This window comes from Camelina sativa, chromosome 16 (assembly GCF_030686135.1).
Source record: "Camelina sativa cultivar CO46 ecotype springtype chromosome 16, ASM3068613v1".
Classification (NCBI taxonomy): domain Eukaryota; kingdom Viridiplantae; phylum Streptophyta; class Magnoliopsida; order Brassicales; family Brassicaceae; genus Camelina; species Camelina sativa.
This window is the reverse complement of record NC_141895.1, coordinates 21672792-21691881: the sequence shown is the minus strand read 5'-3', so window position 1 is coordinate 21691881 and position 19090 is coordinate 21672792. Positions and strand designations below refer to the sequence as shown.

At 38.7% G+C, this 19090-nt stretch overlaps 5 protein-coding genes and 2 pseudogenes across 7 annotated transcripts; 5 read left to right on the top strand and 2 right to left on the bottom strand.

Annotated features, from left to right (window-relative positions):
- Window positions 1–982: 982 nt before the first annotated feature.
- LOC104751134 (disease resistance protein CHS1-like) lies at window positions 983–2192 on the bottom strand (annotated as a pseudogene). Its single transcript, XR_015583620.1, has one exon. The product of XR_015583620.1 is annotated as a disease resistance protein CHS1-like (transcript).
- Window positions 2193–3289: 1097 nt separating this feature from the next.
- LOC147925821 (toll/interleukin-1 receptor-like protein pseudogene) lies at window positions 3290–3793 on the top strand (annotated as a pseudogene). The gene has a single exon (XR_015583621.1). The product of XR_015583621.1 is annotated as a toll/interleukin-1 receptor-like protein pseudogene (transcript).
- Window positions 3794–3897: 104 nt separating this feature from the next.
- On the top strand, window positions 3898–5411 carry LOC104751135 (putative disease resistance protein At4g11170). The gene is made up of 2 exons (XM_010473024.3): window positions 3898–4959; window positions 5055–5411. Exons 1-2 carry the CDS (start codon window positions 3898–3900, stop codon window positions 5409–5411), a joined length of 1419 nt encoding a protein of 472 aa, XP_010471326.2.
- Window positions 5412–5532: 121 nt separating this feature from the next.
- LOC147925820 (disease resistance-like protein DSC1) lies at window positions 5533–7030 on the top strand. The gene is made up of 2 exons (XM_087492783.1): window positions 5533–6690; window positions 6863–7030. The coding sequence occupies exons 1-2, from the start codon at window positions 5533–5535 to the stop codon at window positions 7028–7030; spliced, it is 1326 nt and encodes a 441-aa protein (XP_087348909.1).
- Window positions 7031–7366: 336 nt separating this feature from the next.
- LOC104751137 (putative disease resistance protein At4g11170) lies at window positions 7367–14155 on the top strand. The gene is made up of 8 exons (XM_087490139.1): window positions 7367–7643; window positions 8110–8400; window positions 8563–9558; window positions 9740–10350; window positions 10499–11579; window positions 11692–11994; window positions 12104–13348; window positions 13454–14155. The coding sequence occupies exons 4-8, from the start codon at window positions 9875–9877 to the stop codon at window positions 13910–13912; spliced, it is 3564 nt and encodes a 1187-aa protein (XP_087346265.1). The 5' UTR covers window positions 7367–7643; window positions 8110–8400; window positions 8563–9558; window positions 9740–9874; the 3' UTR covers window positions 13913–14155.
- Window positions 7886–9387, bottom strand: LOC104751136 (disease resistance protein CHS1). The gene is made up of 2 exons (XM_010473025.3): window positions 8957–9387; window positions 7886–8860 (listed from the first exon to the last, which is right to left on the bottom strand). The coding sequence occupies exons 1-2, from the start codon at window positions 9385–9387 to the stop codon at window positions 7990–7992; spliced, it is 1302 nt and encodes a 433-aa protein (XP_010471327.1). The 3' UTR covers window positions 7886–7989.
- Window positions 14156–15354: 1199 nt separating the features above from the next.
- LOC104751133 (nuclear transcription factor Y subunit A-3) lies at window positions 15355–18437 on the top strand. Its single transcript, XM_010473021.3, has 6 exons — window positions 15355–16145; window positions 16666–16995; window positions 17140–17231; window positions 17314–17388; window positions 17547–17717; window positions 17808–18437. Exons 2-6 carry the CDS (start codon window positions 16692–16694, stop codon window positions 18195–18197), a joined length of 1032 nt encoding a protein of 343 aa, XP_010471323.1. The 5' UTR covers window positions 15355–16145; window positions 16666–16691; the 3' UTR covers window positions 18198–18437.
- The last annotated feature ends 653 nt before the right edge of the window (window positions 18438–19090 follow it).

The window sequence follows — 19090 nt, the reverse complement described above, 5'->3', positions numbered from 1 at the left end:
AAAATCTGATATATAAAATTATGATTTGTCAAAAAAAAGATGTATAAAATATGACTTAAAACATATATCTATGTTAATGTATAAGAATATGATATATAAATAGAAAATAGAGAAACAATTAATGATTTTAATGGCGAATATGGCAACTAATCTAAACAAATTTGGTAACAAACATCAGATTTTTGGAAGCCAAAAACAAAACTGTTATAACAAAAAACAAATCTGCCATAACATAAAATAAATCTGTTGTCATTATAATTGCATCTACTAAATCTGTTATCAAACAACAGATTTTTTTTAAGCCAAAAACAAAGTTGTCATAACATAAACAAATCTGCCATAACATAAGGTTTTAATGTAGGTCTCTTTAGCAATTTTAAAAAACTTTAACAAAACTGTTATCAAACGACAAATTTTTAGTTAAATTAAAAAATCTATTGTAATATGAAATAAATCTGTTATCACTAGCGTCAAACTAGTAATTATTTTTTCATAAAAAAATCTGTCACCATACGACAAATTTTTAGCGAAAAAAAAATTTGTAACAACTGTAAAAAATAAATCTGGCACATATTATAACCAATCTGCCATATATTATAAAAGTCTGTGGTGTCTTTATAAATAAGTCTGCCATTAAAATAAATCTGTCACTAATTATAAATATGTCGTAACTATCTTCAAATAAATCTGTCATCCAAAATAAATCTGTCGGACATGCACAAATAAATCTGTCGTGCAAAAACAAATCTGTCGTAAATAAACAAATCTGTCACAACTAGTCCGACAGACTTTTGAAATTATGTTTATTTTTTTTTAAATGCTGGAATTTTTTTAAAGGGTAAATTTGACTTTTTATTTTTTCCTGACAAAGCAAAAAAGGGTATTTTAGGCATAAAAATAACTTAATTAACCGTCATATTTTATGAGTTAATTAAGTAATTAATCTCTTAATTTCGATCGATCTAGTTTTTTTCCCAAAAAAGAAAACAAAACGAACATTCTGATAATCCTTGACGTCGCTTTTCAGGTTATTTATTCAGACGAACATGTTACGTAATTGCGTAACATTACTAAAACTATATACAAGCAAACGTGAATTATGAACTAGATCAATGATTATTTTTAATTAAGAGTGAAACAGTATGATGGGAAGCGATTTGCCTCATCTGCGCCAATTGGTGGCTCAACTATGATTGGACGTCTAGAAGTGAAGTCATCTGCACTCACATACCTAGGAATCTCTGAAGTGAAGTTATCATGTGATAACTCAAGCCTGCGCATTAATGTACTTTCCCATTCACCAATATTCCTACCGTGCAGAAACGATCCCAACACTTTGAGGGCCAGAGGAATACGACCCGCAACCTCGACAGCACGACCTGTGAGCCCTTCAAAACCAGAAACAGGTTCTCTTTGCTTGAAAGCAAAGTGTGAGAAAATATGAATAGCTTCGTCATATCCCGGACACATAACTTCGTAAATATGTTTCACCCCGCATTGAACTAGCAAAGACCTGTCTTGAGTGATTACGATAACCCGACTTCCCGGACCAAACTGACCTTTATAATACCTTGTAGCTGTTTAATGTCATCCACACTGTCACCAACAACTAGAATTTTTCTTTGACCCACCAATTCTTTAATGACATTGCTCCCATTGAAACTAGTTTTAGTGGTAAAAATTTCTAGCAAACTGGGTGTGGAGCTGCTCTCTTGTTTGGTCAAGTCATCCATGAAAATATGGTGCTGAAATTGTGGAGAGATCACTTCATAAATGTACTTGGCAAGAATTGTCTTCCCGACTCCTTCCATTCCATGAATACCAATTTCTTTTGTAGAATATGCGCATAACAACTCACACACCTCTTCTGCGGGACGCTTCAAGCAGTAAGTCGGCGAATCCATACCCTCAAAAGGTTTGCTGTGATGTGCGAATGCTTTCTTCTTAGTGGCTTTGTACTTGGGCAACTCAGTAGCCCCAGAAAGTTTGCTGTGATGCACAAATCCTTTCTTCTTAGTGCCAATGTCTTTTAATCTACCTGAGCTACTCGGTAGCTTGGGAGTAGCCCACTTTAGGCTAGGACTTGGAGAGCTTATGTTAGAAGACATCAAAGTGTCTGCAACGAAATTAGTAATTTTATCTACCAGCTTTGAGTCATCCTCCCTTTCATGAAAAACAAGGTTTAAAATCATCAAATACTATTTGTAATCCAAATCAAAGAAAATATACAACATTTCTTTTAGTCCTAGCCAATTAGTTGTGTAATGAATTTCAACATGGTGTTAAAACTGTTAATATGAATGAGCCTAACAAGTATATATAGCCGAAGACAAATTCAATCATTAGTTCTAGCTCATTAGTTGTGTAATGAATTTCATCATGGTGGTAATATGAATGAGCCTAATAAGTATCACCGAATCCATAGCAAGCAAGGTACCAATGGCGGGAGTCGAAGCCAGAATTACGGATCAGGTGATCGCATAGCCAGTTCTTCACCGTCTCCAGGATTATGATCCGCGGTCCATTTCGGTCTGCGAAGTCTTCTGCAAGACTTACAACTCTTAACACATCCGACGGATGAACTTGTAAGAAGACAGGAAATGCTGTCAAATTTCTGTCCTCTGCACACTTTATTATCTTGGCCAGTTCGTCCACCCACAAGTCCAAAGATGTGTAGTTCTCTGATATCAGGGAGATCGCCACTAGACACTGCTCGATAGCCTGATTGTACATGGGATAACTTTCTGCGGATGTAGCTGCTCTGATGCCTTTTCTGTCCAACGAACAGAGAAGGTGGCTGAGAAACGTTTTGCGAATGTACTCCCCACTGAAACTCAGAAAGACGTCGTACCTCATGATCACGAAGCTTTTTCCTTTTTCGCAAAGAGGGTGAATAACAATTTTGTCAAAATTTGTTGCACTCCATGTCTCTGACTTGTTCTTCGGCGTGTATGCCCTCTCAATAAGATAGATGACATGATCTGCACTTCTACCATGTACGAATACTATTACAGCCAGCGAAGTCAAGTCAACCTTTCTTTGATATTCTGTTTTCACCAATAATGATTTGCCAAATATTCTTTCCTTCGGATGTATATCTTTTTCGTAACAGAGAATGTGTCCATCTATAAGAAGAAACTTGAAGTATTCAAATTTATTTCCAGCTTGTATGATGATGTTATAACACGTTGACTTTGATAAAATCGTCATAAGAATTGTTCAAGCTTTACTATTGATTGGAAGATTCAAAACCAACGGCATACGTAGCTCTCTGTCAACATCACTTTTTATGGATTCATCCTCTTCACCTCGAGTCGTGAAGCAGTACCAAGTGTTCCTCAGCTTCCGAGGAGAAGACACTCGCAGGACCATTGTCAGCTTCTTGCACAAAGCACTTGTTGAACGGGGAATTGATACCTTCAAAGATGATAAAAAGCTTGAGATTGGCGGCTCCATTTCAGACGAAATCAAAGAAGCTATACAGAATTCAAAGATCGCGGTTGTGGTTATCTCGGAGAACTATGCTTCTTCAACTTGGTGTCTGAACGAGCTCCAAATGATAGTGGATCTTCACAAGAAACAACAGCTCACTGCAGTCCCAATCTTTTACGATGTTGCTCCCTCTGACGTTGGGCATCAGAGAGGAACCTTCGCCTTAGAAAGGTACAAATGCTCAAAAATCATGCTGTTGTTTTCCAGCGAGAAGAGAAAATTCGCGGAGAAGATTCAGAAATGGAGAGAAGCACTAACCGAAATTGCAGGAATATCAGGCACGGATCCCAAAACTTGGTGAGTTTTTCTCCAGTAATTAATAAAGTATAATAAAAGGTCTTACTCCATGATCAAAGCTGACATGTTCCTCGGGTGTGTGTGCGTGTTAGTGAGGATGAGGCTGCTATGATTGAAGATATTGTTGGACGTGTTTCAAGACAACTTTTTTCAATGGAGACAGTAAAATTCTGTGACACTGTTGGAATGAACTCCCATATGGAAGAACTCAATTCTGTGATGGATACAGAGGGTCTGATAGGTATCTGGGGTATGGGAGGCATAGGAAAAACCACCATTGCCAAATGTCTCTATAAGGAACATTCGCATCGCTTTGCATATCATTGTTTCATAGAGAACATTAAGAGTTCCGCAGAGAAGGGCCTCATACATTTACAAGAAAAGCTTCTTTCGAATATCCTGGGCAAAGGACATGAGAAGCTTTGGAGTGTAGAGCAGGGATGCCTCTATATTAAATCGAGGCTTGGAAACCGTAAAGTTCTCCTTATCCTTGATGACGTCGACAATTTGGACCAGCTGCATGCCCTGGCAAAAGAGACTAGTTGGTTTGGACCAGGGAGCCGAATCATCATAACCACAAGAGACAAGGGATTGTTATTCTCCAGTGGAGTCAGATGTGTATACTGCGTTGACATTTTGGGCAAAAATGACGCAATCCAAGTCTTTAAACAGGCTGCTTTTGAAGGAGGAGAAGCTCCTTCTGATGATTATGAACAACTGTCAATCCGTGCTTCTAGCCTTGCACAAGGTCTTCCTTCCGCCCTTAAAGCTTTTGGCACATATCTCCGTCGAATGACCTCTATAGAGGACTGGGAAAAGGCATTAGAAAGACTCAAAAAAGTTCCTCACCAGAGAGTCATGGAGATTCTGAGAACCAGCTATATGGGGTTAGATGGAAGACATCAGGCTGTTTTCCTTCATGTCGCATGCCTCTTCAATGGAGACTCAGTCCGCCGTGTAACTTCACTTCTAGATGATGGTGAATTAGAGATAAAAGCTTTAACAGAGAAGTTCCTAATCGACATATCAGCCGATGGGTGTATCAAGATGCATGTCTTGATAGAACAAGCGGGAAAAGAATTTGTGCGCGAAGAATCAGACTACATGCCTTGGAGGCAAAAAGTTCTATGGGAAGAGGAGCAAATTATTTATGTGCTGCAAAACAACACGGTAAGGAAGGGTTCATAAAAAAATTAGACTCTTTATTCTTCTCTGTTCTAATCTCGATGGTTTTCGGTTGTGTGTTTGTCTCCATGTCAATTCAGCCACGATTCTCTCATCAGGGTACAACAACAATCCAAAGTTTGGCCCTACACATATGTGAGATGCCTCACGTCTTGTATATTAAGGGAACGATTTTTAACACCATCAATCTAAAATTCCTCAAGGTCTTCCAGCATTTGAATGATATAGAATCCAAGTTGCAATTTCTTCCAGGTACAGATGGCCTGCCCCAACAACTCAGGTTACTACATTGGGATGCCTATCCCTTAACAACTTTGCCTCTCACGTACTACCACAATCTAAATTATCTTGTCGAAATAAATCTCCGTTACAGCAATCTTGAGCGCCTCTGGTATGGAAACCCGGTAAGACATTACAATGCATTGGAGTTGTTTTGATATAGTATTTCTAAAGAAGTCAAATCCACTAAAGAGGTTATTAAACGAAACAACTTGAGAAGATTTTCTTTATCTTTGCCTTGGTTATATCCAGGTCCTCCCTATGTTGAAGAGACTAGACATGACATGTTCTCGTAACCTGAGAGAACTTCCAGGTTTGTCAGGGGCCAAAAAGCTCGAAGAGTTGCTAATGGAAGGCACAACGAGAGTGAAGCAACTCCCAATGTCCATTGATAGCTTATCTAGTCTGCAAACACTCAATTTATCCCACTGTGGTTTAGTGCATCTCCCAATCCGTATATCAGAAACGAATATCACTCTGAAAAACGAGAATAGGGAACGCCGGCAAATAATATTAGAATTTCCCAGAGATAAAAAAGGCATACGTTTTCTTGCAAATCTGTCCATTGAAGGGAGATTACATATTCTGTTGTCGCATCTCACAGGAAAAGCAGAGCACTTCTCCTGTACAACCAAGCAAGAAACTCCTGATGAAGTGATGGGGATGCTGTTTGAAGGCGTTCCGCAGAGCAAAAGCTTTTCTGAATTTAAATCACTCCACATCAAGCGGATCATGTACATTGAGGATGATGCTCCTTTTGCGTGTAATAGCTTCTCAGGCTTTCCTTTCTTGGCCGAGTTAAAACTGATCAACTTAAATATCCAGAAAATCCCAGACAACATTGATCATTTGCAGTCACTAGAGAAACTGGACCTCAGTGGAAACGATTTCACAAGTTTACCCACAACTATGGAGAACCTTTCCAAGTTAAGAACAGTCATGCTTTGTAACTGCATCAAACTTGAGGCGTTGCCGGAGCTGATTCATTTGCAGACACTCAAACTATCTGGCTGTTCAAATCTCAGATCACTGGTGGAACTCTCTACCCTGAATCCCACCCGAGTAAGATATGGTATGCTAGAGCTTGGGCTTGACAACTGCAGAAGTGTTCAATCTTTGTCAGACCAGCTACGTCATTTCCCCAGTTTGATACACTTGGACCTCAGCAGACATGACTTTGAGGCACTACCTGAAAGCATCATAAACCTCTTATCTTTGGGAACGCTCTGCCTCAATAACTGCAAAGAACTCAAATCAGTGGAAGAGCTTCCACAGAACCTCAAGCGTCTCTACGCACATGGCTGCAATTCTCTAGAGTATCTCTGCCTTCCCTGCAACAATTCTATTGAACACCTCGATCTTAGCAATTGCTGCAGCCTGGAAGAAGATGAATCTACTACGTTGGCTCGAATTCTAGATGACGAATATAGCAATGCGGTAATCTTTTAGATATATCTGAGTCTTTTTTCTTTTTTTCTTTTTTTTTTCCTTTTTTTTTTCTTATCTAGATAATCAAACCCTAGGGACATCTACTAGGATCAGCCTACCTTCGATTAGGCTTACCTCCAAAATTGTGGGTATAGCTGTGCGTGTCATGGTTGCTTGCCAGACGTCCTTCAATCTCCAGTTTCCGGAGTGTAGTTATGATTGGAGCTACGAAGCTGACGGAGTTTTTCGAATTAACCTCAAACCAAAACTGTCGGAGAGGGTGAACGAAGATGTTGTTGTTTCATCGCATCACAATCACATGGTTGTCATCTTCGTCCAAGTAGCATAAACATCGAGAGTTTTGACGAATTGCGACTCGAATCACATCTTCAACTTCCAGAGGCGTTTCAGAATCCGCCCGTCGAGATAAGAGCTTGTGGAATTCGAATTATCTCCGGCGATTAGTTGTGGGGACGGGTTGGTTTAGGCTTGGGTTTGGTTTTGTAATTTGTTAATTATTTTGTATTATTTACTTCTTCTAGTTCATTTCGGTTAATTAAAATCAGGTTGGTTTCGGGTTTCGAAATTGAACTGAACTTAACTAAACCAGCCGAGGGGAAATTACCAAACCAGCCGTGAAAGTGCTCTTCTCATCTGCAAATTCTCGTCGTCTTTAATGTTCACTGGAGATGGGGAACTACTTGATCGGGTCTCCCATATCGTCATCAATCCCAATTTTAATTCATCTTCCAGAGTCTGTGGTACATCAGTTAACTTGTTTGTCTTACGCCGTTTCAAGAACCCTAGAGACGAACAATTCGACGAGTTCCGCTTCGAATCCCATCGGCAAATTCCCAGAAGATTTTACTCTAATGCGGTGCTCGCTTAATTAATCTCTGGATACCAACGCAGCACACAGAATCAAAAAAAAATAAAAAATAAAAGCACAAATCGGTACTTTGGTAAGCCTTTTTTTGAGTTTTCGTTTCAAAATACGTTTTTTTCTACTGCGTAAATACTAAATAGCTTACATCTCTAATGACAAAAAGTTACAAACTTTAGAGTGGAGATATGCTTCTACTCAACAAAGCAAGTTGTGCCTTTGTGTGTCATGAATCCGTATACGTGTACTTCATCATTAGCTTAGGTGAAAATAAGTAAAAATACAGATAAACCTCATTAGAGCAATGTTCATAGACCATAGTGACGATGGAACTACGACTTGTTGACATTTGCAAAGCCTTTGGAGACTGAGTTTTACAAAAGATCATCACTTTTTTTTTTTTTTTTTTTGGTTGAGAGATTCACTTATTCATCACTCAAGAAAACAAATGATGGGATTTCCTCTTTGTCTTCTTCTTTTTTTCCTGCTCTTGTGTATCTTCTTTTGGTAATCTCCATAATAGCTTTCTCTTGGTCTCCTTCCAGTTGTTGCAGTTCCTTCTCCCAACCCGCTTCATCTTTGCCTCGTAGACAAGACCCGAGGATTTTAAGCGTCAGAGGAAGGAAACCTGATATATGGACAGCACGAAGGGAGAGTGTTTCAAAACTAGTGGGAGGGTGTTGCTGGTCGAAAGCAGATTGAGAAAATAGTTGCAGAGCTTCGTCGTATCTCAGAGACTCAACTTCGTAAGCATGCTCCACACCAGCCTCAACCAACAGATTCATGTCCTGTGTGACAAAGATCACTCTACTTCCTGGAATAAACCAGTGAGCAAGGTATACTATGTCCTTTACTTGTTTGATGTTATCAACGCAATCAATCACAATCAGACCTTTTCTGTGTCCAAATGTTGATTTGATCTTATCAATCCCCACAACTAAACCCCTTATCGTAGTTTGTGTTCCCGTCTGAGTATTTTTTGTTAATAACTCAAACAGATCCTGGTCATGGTGATAAATCTTCTCGGCCTTGTCTACAAACACATGAACTTGGAAGTTGCTACGTACTTCTTCATAAGCGTACCTTGCTAGTGTCGTCTTGCCAATGCCTCCTGGACCCCAAATTCCTATCAAACGAACTTCTTCTGTAGCTTTAAAATCCAACAGTTTGTCGAGCGCTTTCATCTGACGATCCAGACCGACCAGTCCAACACTGTTGGCTGCTACTGGCTTTTTATCCGAGACAATACTCACGATTTCATCTGCAATTAACTCAACCATGTCCGCTTCGTTTCTCCTGTGGTATAATCAAAAACATCAAGGGAAGAGAATCATTGAACCAAGTGAAACAACCACTGAATATTCTAATGTACAGATTGAGCTTCTTTTTTACCAATATCGTGAATCCAGGGCAGGTATGGTGGTGAGTTTTATGAGAAAATGCCTCCATGTTTCAATTATGTCATATGGATATTCTTCTCCAAGCTTTCTAAATGGTTCCTCGAGCTCTCCAGTCAGTTTTCTAACATTAGAAGGATCAACTCCATAGAAAATAGGAAGGATGGACAGTCGACCTTCGTTGTGTGGCTTTAAGATCTTCTCTAGCTGGTTCAGGCACAAGACAGAGACTGGATAACCCTGTGAGACTACAACAACCACGAGTTTTGACTCCTCTGCGAGGAACGCGTCATCGTTGCAATTAGTGGTTATGTCTTTTTGTTCCAACAGATGGCCGAGATCGGAGACAAAAGTTTGGGAGGGGTCTTCTTCGCTGCAGAAACTAAAGAATACATAAGTTTTGGAAGATGAAGATGAGGAAGACATTGAGGTTACTAACGAGAAATTGGGAGTTGTGAGTTGTTTCTTAATTTACAAAGCTCAAGCGAGGAAAAAAAAAATGAAAACGAATAATAGTCGTTTGAAATAAGGATGAGGAGAAGCTGCCAAGGGGTGCAAGAGTCGAGATTTGACTACTCAATTAACGTGCCCTTAAAGGTACGAAGGATAATGTTTTGTTTTGTTCAAGGTTTGATTAATTGAATCAGCGGAGAGTTTGTTTTTGATCTTACTTGAACAAGATAACATAAACTATCATTTTCAATTTTCCTCTTTCTTTTCAGTTTAGTTAACTATTTTAATAACTTTATACATCTTGGCTCTATTTGTTACATATCAGCGTGGCTTCATAGCGGGAGCTCCGAGACAGCTGCTTTGTCGGAAACCTCCATGTGATCAAATTTACACGACCCGGGAACTACGAGGAATAACAAAGGGAAACAAAAAGAATTAGCTAGAGCAGAATATTTTTTACATGGCTTCCTCGTCGTCCTCTTCAACTCGCCTCAGGAATTACGATGTCTTCCTCAGTTTCCGAGGGGCAGACACTCGCCAAACCATCGTTAGCCATTTGTATAGGGCTCTTTGTAACAAGGGAGTTTATACTTTCAAAGACGATCGGAAGCTCGAGATTGGTGACACCATTGCAGACGGTCTAGTCAAAGCTATACAAACTTCGTGGTTCGCGGTGGTCGTTCTCTCTGAAAACTATGCTACTTCTACATGGTGCTTGGAGGAGCTCCGGTTAATAATGCAGCTTCACAATGAGGAGCATATCAAAGTTCTTCCGATCTTCTACGGAGTAAAACCCTCTGATGTGAGATACCAAGAAGGAAGCTTTGCGACTGCCTTTCAAATGTACGAAGCTCCGGAGATGGAGGAGAAGGTTTCCAAATGGAGAAGAGCTCTCACACAAGTCGCTAATCTATCAGGCAAACATTCCACAAATTGGTAAAATCTCTGTTTCTTTTTCTCTAGTTTTTTTTTTTGTTTAATAGATTATTGCATATATAAATACAATTTTTCTTGCTGATTTCTTGCCATAACCTTAGCTTTTTTTTACAATCTGGTTGATGTATTTTATGGTTGCCTATGTTAGCGTGGATGAGGCAGATATGATAGACGAGGTAGTTGGAAGCATCTCAAGTCGACTGCTAAGGATGAAGTCGACAGATTTGATTAATTTAGTTGGAATGGAAGCTCATCTGATGAAGATGACTCTCCTTCTGAATATTGAGTGTGAACACGAGGTTCATATCATAGGGATATGGGGAATGGGAGGCATAGGCAAATCCACCATTGCCAAGTGTCTCTATGACCGATTTTCAAGTCAATTTCCAGCTCATTGTTTCTTGGAAATCTCTGAAGGCTATGATATTAAGCATCTACAAAAGGAACTTCTTTCACGTATCCTCTGTGATGAAGATGTCAAGTTATGGAGCGTGGAAGCTGGATCACGAGAGATCAAGGAGAGACTCGGGCATCAAAAAGTTCTTCTTGTTCTTGATAATGTCGATAAAGTGGAGCAGTTACATGCCCTGGCAAAGGACCCAAGCTGGTTTGGTCTAGGGAGTCGTATCATCATAACCACACGAGACAAAAGTTTGCTCAATTCCTACGGAGTAAAAAATATATATGAGGTTAAGTGCTTGGACGATAAGGATGCTCTTGAGGTTTTTAAACAGTTAGCTTTTGGGGGAAGACCTCCTTCTGATGGTTTTGAGCAACTATTTATCAGAGCTTCTCGGCTTGCTCACGGACTTCCTTCTGCCCTTGTAGCTTTTGCGTCCCATCTCAGTGCTATGATGGCCATAAATGAATGGGAAGATGAACTAGGTCTACTTGAAACATCCCCTCATAAAAATGTCCAAGAGATTTTGAGAGCTAGCTATGACGGTTTAGATCAATACGACAAGACTGTTTTCCTTCACGTGGCATGTCTCTTTAATGGTGGTCATCTCCGGTATATAAGAGCATTTCTTAAAAACTGTGATGCAAGGATAAATCACTTGGCAGAAAAGTCTCTCGTCAACATATCAATTGATGGATGTATAAGCGTGCATGTCTTGCTTGTACAAACTGGAAGAGAAATTGTGCGTCAAGAATCCGATTGGAGGCCTTCCAAACAAAGGTTTTTATGGGATCCTACAGAGATCCATTATGTTCTGGACAGTAACACAGTAAGTTCTTTCAAAACGTAAAACTTATTTATCCAAGAAAGAAGAAGTATCTTAGAATTGCTATTGTTTTCCAAACTTATTTCTTCAGTTCTATGACACTTTCTATCAACAGGGTACCAAAAGAATTGAAGGCCTGTCACTGCACTTGTGTGAGATGCCTGAGAATTTATTATTGAGGAATAGTGTTTTTGGCCCTATGCATAATATCACATATCTCAAGTTCTTCCAGCACTTGGGTGGAAATGTGTCGAACCTGCAGCTAATTGCAGATGATTATGTTCTTTCCCGTAATCTGAAGTTACTACACTGGGATGCCTATCCCTTGACAATATTGCCACCTATCTTTCGTCCGCACACCATTATTGAACTCAGCCTGCGCTACAGCAAACTCACCAGCCTCTGGGATGGAACTAAGGTATGATCATTCGATTTACGTGTTTGTTTTTTCTCTTTCAGATAAGGACGTCATACCTGACAAAGTAATCCTTCTGTGTTTTTCCTTTTGTTTTGCTGTTTGTTTTCAGATGCTTCCAAACCTACGGATACTAGATGTAACAGGATCTAGGAATCTCAGAGAACTTCCAGAACTTTCGACCGCAGTGAATTTTGAAGAGTTGATATTGGAAAGCTGTACCAGCCTGGTGCAAATCCCGGAGTCCATTAATAGATTATATCTGAGGAAACTAAATATGATTCACTGTGATGGTCTTGAGGGAGTGATACTCGTTGATGACCTTCAAGAAACCAGCCTCAGCCGCTGGGGACTCAAGCAGATTATACTGAACATTCCTCATTCAGGGGTAACACTGAGTTCTCTGACAGATCTATCTATCCAGGGAAAGATATTCATTAAGTTGTCGGGTCTCTCTGGTACCGGAGATCATCTGTCTTTTAGTTCTGTGCAGAAGAGCGCTCATCAATCAGTAACAGATCTACCTAACTCTGGTGTCTTTGGTTTGAAATCACTCGACATCGAGCGGTTCAGTTACATGATGGATCCTGTTAAATTCAGCTGTCTTAGCTTTGCAGGATTTCCATTTATGGCCGAGCTAAAGCTGATAAACTTAAACATTGCAGACATCCCAGAAGACATATGTCAGTTGCAACTCCTAGAGACACTGGACCTCAGTGGAAATGGTTTCGTGTATCTACCTGCGTCCATGGGACAGCTTCCCATATTAAAGTATCTTAACCTCAGTAACTGTCGCAGACTTAAGGCACTGCCACAACTTCCTCAGGTGGAGAGACTACTGCTTTCTGGCTGTGTGAAGCTCGGATCATTGATGGGAATTCTTGGTGCAGGCAGAAACAGTTTGCTTGATTTTTGCCTTGAAAAATGCAAGAGTATAGGATCTTTGATGGGAATTCTTAATGTGGAAAAAGCAGCTCTAGGCAGAAACCAGTTGGTTGAGCTTTGCCTTGAAAACTGCAAGAGTCTTGGATCATCATTATCAGAGGAGCTTAGTCATTTCACCAAGTTAACAAATCTAGATCTCAGCAGTCTCGATTTTACGAGAATCCCAGCAAGCATCAGAGAGTTATCTTTTATGAGAACTCTCTGCCTCAACAACTGCAAGAAACTCATCTCACTGACAGAGCTTCCAGAGAGTCTCAAGTATCTCTATGCACATGGCTGCGAATCTCTGAAGTGGGTCTACTTCTATTCAAACCATTATTCTTTCAACCACTTGGATTTTAGCGATTGCCTCATTCTACAATGTGTTAACGATCTGGTTGATAAATTTATGAACGAGGAATATTCTCAAGAGGTAAGGCTCTCTGCTCTCTGCTATTTAACCCGTTCCCATTAACCCCTCCTAAACTATATATATCTTTTGTAGTTGTGACTTGTTTGATTCGGATTTTGTCTGTAGGCTCCATTTCGACTTGCTTGTACGACGAAATACTCAGTTCCTTCTACTTTTAGTATGCAAACCTCATGGAGGGAACCTAGGAGGATCAAACTACCTCTACCTGAGAATAAAGATTCCCCCAAGCTTGTGGGATTCTTTGTCCAAATCGTTGTTGTTTGCAAAAATCCCTTGCGTCTCCAGTTTCCAGCGTTTTCTTATGGTTGGGACTGTGAAGCTAGCAGGTTCTATCGGATTAACCTCAAACCAAAGCTCTATCGATCATCAGAGATGGTGGAGGACGAGAGATCAACTAGATCAGGTCACCTGGTCATTGTCCAAGTCCCATGTAGCATCATCAGCGGAGAAATTGATGAGGTGCAATTCGAATGCCATATTCAAGTTCCGGATGAGCTCAGGTATCCACCGGGGGACGAGATAATTTGGTGTGGAATTAACCACGTTGGGTTCGTTTTAAAGTAGGTGATCAATTCTTTCAAAACACAATATTGTCAGTTTCTCAAGGATTTGTCTCATGTCGGTTCAGTCAGACATTTCCACATAACAGGCGGCTCATCACAAACACAGAGCATGTGTCCTGATTTTTTATTTTTCTAAAGAACATCGCAAAATTCTCTGATTTGGTTACTTTCGCCTGTAATTGACACGAATCCTTTTAAATTTTAGATATTCGAAAGTCACACACTATGCAGTTCTTTGCTTCTATTCAACAATTCTTTACCATGTCGCTGCCTCTTTTTACCATGAATCCATAAACATGGGCTTCATTAATTAACAGGAATGCTAAAATGTAGTTTTAACGAAAAATCTGTATTTTAAGTTACTAGACCGTGCTCTGTTGTTGAAGCTTTACCAGAGCGTGGCTTCGTCTGTGTGTATTGAGCTTCATTAGTTTAGGCTAGAGACGTAGACCGAAAAATTTGTGACAAACCCTAGTGAAAATATTAAATCATATATTATGACAAAACTACTAACATTCACTGAAATTGTTATTCGCATTCTCGGATTTTCAAATACAAAACGCCTTTGGTAGCAAATATAACATCTCCAAGTTATCTTTCTTGTGTGATTCACCCACTAATCAATTTATAGACAAGATAAAATGAAGGATTTGGTCTTTCCTCAGTTGCTCTTTGTCCAGCTGCTTATCATGACTTTTTTCTATAATAACTCTATCTCTTGGTCTCCTTTGAATTTGGTCCAAAGAAAGGTGATTAACTTTAGAATTTTGGTTCATAGGAGATGAGTACCCAATATCCCACGTGTCCTTATTCTCATGGATCAATGAAGGACTTAAAGCCCATAAACATATGGAATTTAAAAAAGAAAAATGAAATAAGAAAACATGAAGGAGTAGCAATGATTATGTTTTGGTTGTTACTTCCAAGGGTAAAGGAAGGATGACTATGCTTAACTTGCACTAAAGCTTTTATTTCATTGCAAAAAAGGTTAGGTACTTGATTAAGAACCCAACCTAAGTTTTAGTATTATACAATCCCTTATTCCTATCTCAGTTTACATGCTTATACTTTTCTTTCTTTTTTTGTTTGGACAAAGCTTACACTTTCCTTAAACCACCATCCATATTTGTAAGGAAAATGGTTGCAAGTCTATAACTTTGGAGCGTGTGGATCACGATCTAAGGAGTGCGTGAGAGATAAATTGTGGAGAAGGGCGGCTAAAACTAGAGAGTAAAAGACCTTAAGGGAAAAAACTAAAGACGGTTCAGTTCAGACATTAAAAAAGGTTTCATAATCTGGAAACGACAACATACTTCGGACAAAAAAGCTTAATTCAAACATATTAGCAATTCAAACGCTTCACACAACATTAAACAATAGAGTTAACCAAAAAAGCTAACGTGGCCAAGATTAGCTAATACTACTTTTTTGGAATCATTATTTAGAGATAATGGAATTAAGAAATCATACACCCTTCCAAAGAAAAAAAATATATATACTTATTAGAAAGTTATATTCGAAATAAAAGATTGGGGAAAAGTTAGTAAAAGACATTATAGTATTATAATATTGCTAATGAGCTATAAAAACAAAATAAAGGTAAAGTGCCAAACGGATTTGTAGAGATAGGAATCATTAACATATAGAGAAGAAGAAAAAAAATCTTGAATTGTACGTTTACCTTTCAAGAATTTACATTATTTATTGGCTTTTTAAATGTTATCATTTTGGTTTTTTCCTCCAAATGAAATTTTTTTTAAACTGTGTTAGGGAATTAAAGAATCTGATATAGTTGGGCGATTTCAAATAATTTTTTAAAAAATAGTTGTATTTTTTTGTTTTTTGTTTTGGGGTTATTGATGATTCTATAAGGTGGGATAGGCAGAGAGCTTTCCTTATTATAATTCTCTGTGTATATTGGGTAAAGTGAAGCCAAATAAATTAAAGAAATATAATTAAGCACTGCTTAAGACAATAATTAACGAGAAGGAGAAGACGAAGAAACTGGTAGTGGTGGTGGTGGTGCTCATGGCGATGGTGGTTTCCTCCAACTAAAAAAAAAGGGTTAGAGAGACGAAGGCGAAGCAACAAAAAAAAAAAAAAAAAGAGAAGATTACGATACACTCTCTGCCCGATTCACTAAGACAGAGACTTTGTTCTGTTTTGGACAATAAGGGAGAGAGACATGCAAAACTGATCTGTGTCCTTCGTCTCTACATCTGCGAATCTCAAAGGTCTCTCTCTCTCTCTCTCTTTCTCTCTATACCTTTTTTTTATCTCTGTTTATGAATCTGTCTTTGAGGGCTTTGTATGTTTTCAATCTCTTTGTCAAAAAATTTCCACTTTTTCTTGGTTCGATTTATTTGGTGTATCTGTCTTGTGGCGTGCGATTTTGGATGTTTTTTACTTACTGATTTAGAAACTCTTTTGCTACAAATTTCTCATCTTTCAAGTCAACGCCTTTTTGCCTAAAGTGATGGCACAAGTTTTAATTCTTGGTCGGAAAAAAAATTTCTAATTTCGACCAATCGTTGCTTCTTCTATCGTTTTTGGTTACCCAAGATAGTACGATCGAATCAGGTCTTTCGTTTTAGTCTATTAAACAATTTACACCAATTTTAGAAACTTCTTACTTCTGTTTCTTTCTATTCTGGTTTTGTTTTTTTTTCTTCACCCACTTGGATCATCGTTAGCTTTAAATCTGCCTTCTGCATCCCTCTTTAAAAATCTAATCTTTTGAATGATTTTTTTTAGGTTGTTTAAGAAGAAGACGTTTTGTTATGATGCATCAGATGAATAAGAAAGATTCATCTACTCATTCCACTTTACCATACCTTAACACTAGCATCTCTTGGGGACTTGTTCCTCCTACTGATTCCAATGTTGTTAACCGTCGCGGTTCTGCTGATTCACTAAGCTTGAAGGTGGATGCTAGGCCTGGTCATGTACAGACCACTAAGCAAATTAGTTTTCAGGACCAGGACTCATCTTCTACTCAGTCCACTGGTCAATCTTACACTGAAGTTGCTAGTAGTGGTGATGATGACTATCCATCCAGGCAAATCTCATTTTCAGCTAAATCAGGTTTTGAGTTGATTTTGGTTGCTTATCTTATATTGCATTTTTTTGTTGGTATATATGTTTACTTCTCATGTCATTCACTAGAGAATCATACGTTTGCCATATAATTGTTAGCCTCTCTCTTACTTTCTTGGTTGGTTTGTTTAGGATCTGAAGAAATTCAGCGGAAAGGGTTTGGAACTAATCCGAAATCAGGCTCCATGACAGGATATCCGAATATTCACTTTGCTCCTGCACAGGTAATATTGTAAATCTATGCATCTGTAATAATAGCAAGTTCTGATGGTTGACTGATGATATCTTGTATTATACATGATGCAGCCTAATTTCTCATATCACTATGCTGATCCACACTTTGGTGGTTTATTAGCTACAACTTACTTACCACATGCACAGGTAAGTACAACCCTTTGTTCTGATATGCTTGCATTAATTTTGTTTATACTATGAAACTATGAAGCAGTCCCATTATGTGTTGCAAAGAAATAGAATCCCAGATTTTCTTTCAGTTTAATCAGTCCATCAGATCTCAAGACTCTTTATCTCTTTTGCAGACATGCAATCCCCAAATGGTTGGTACAGTTCAGGGTCGAGTTCCTTTACCAGGGGAGCTCACAGAAAACGAGCCGGTCTTTGTCAATGCAAAGCAATACCACGCAATCATGAGGAGGAGGCAGCAACGTGCCAAGCTAGAGGCTCAGAACAAGCTAATCAAAGCCCGTAAAGTATTTTACTTCACCTTATGAGCAAACACATACAAAAAGCATCTCTTTAAAACTGTTCTGCTCATCTCTGTTTTTCTTTTTTTGCAACAGCCGTATCTTCATGAGTCTCGACATGTTCATGCTCTCAAAAGGCCAAGAGGGTCTGGTGGAAGATTCCTAAACACCAAAAAACTTCTTCAAGAGTCCGAGCAGGCTGCTGCTGCTAGAGAAGAAGAAAATGACAAGTCAGGCCAGCGTGATAACAAAAAGGCGAACATGTCAAGATTCGAAGCTCGTATGCTGCATAACAGCAAAGACCGCAGCTCAACCACTTCTGGCTCAGACATCACCTCTGTTTCCGACAGTGCTGATATCTTTGGACACACTGATTTCCAGTTTTCAGGTTTCCCAACTCAGACGAACCGAGCCATGCTTGTTCACGGCCAATCTAATGACATGCATGGTGGTGGGGACATGCACCATTTCTCTGTCCATATCTGAGACATTGAATCTTTGGTGATGTGTTCGTGTTCCCACCAAAAGGGGAAGTCATCCTTGGCTACTAGTTCTTTCGCTTGTTGTAAACTTAAGTCTTTGTATTTCACATTATGTATGTGTGACATCCAAGATCTTCACGTTGAAACACTCTATTATTGCCTTTTACCTTCTGTTAGACTGTTACTATGTACCTCTTGTGTAAACTAGTGATTTGGTTGTTCTAATAAACTTTCAATTCCTCTTTGTTTTTCCTTCATGAATCATGATTCATATGTTTGTCTTTTTATTCATTTGTGTCGGCAATGGAGAAGTCTCCTTATCCTATTTGAAAACAATGAAGAAAAACACAGATTCTGCTTCCACTCCATTGATTTGTGTGAAGAGACACATTCGGATTCTTGAAATATTTTACAATGTAGTTGACAATGTTTGAGATATATATTTAATGAAAAATCCAATATATATTAGATTATGTCTTATTCTGTGGATACACTTCTTTGAAATTAAGAAAAGAGGTTGAAAGATTCTCTACTTTGAGGTGTCATATTTATCTGTCACTTAAGATACTTGAAAATATTACCATTTCTTCGACACGTTCATGAATATTTTTCTCAAAATATCAGGCCGTCTCTATGAATTATTTCCTATTTAAGAATTAATAGATTATCCTGGTAAGGTAAGAAGATACGTAAGATTCAGCTCCAAAACACGTTGACTTATGTTATGTGGCAGAGGCACACTTGTGTTCCTGAAATACTAACAACGATCATAATTTAACTTATGTCAAGAAAAAGACAGCATTGTGAAATATATAAACGTCACAATCCTGTAAATCACTTTCTAAGTGATTCATGAATTACTAATTATAACATGTTGCCAAATCATATCTTGTCCTG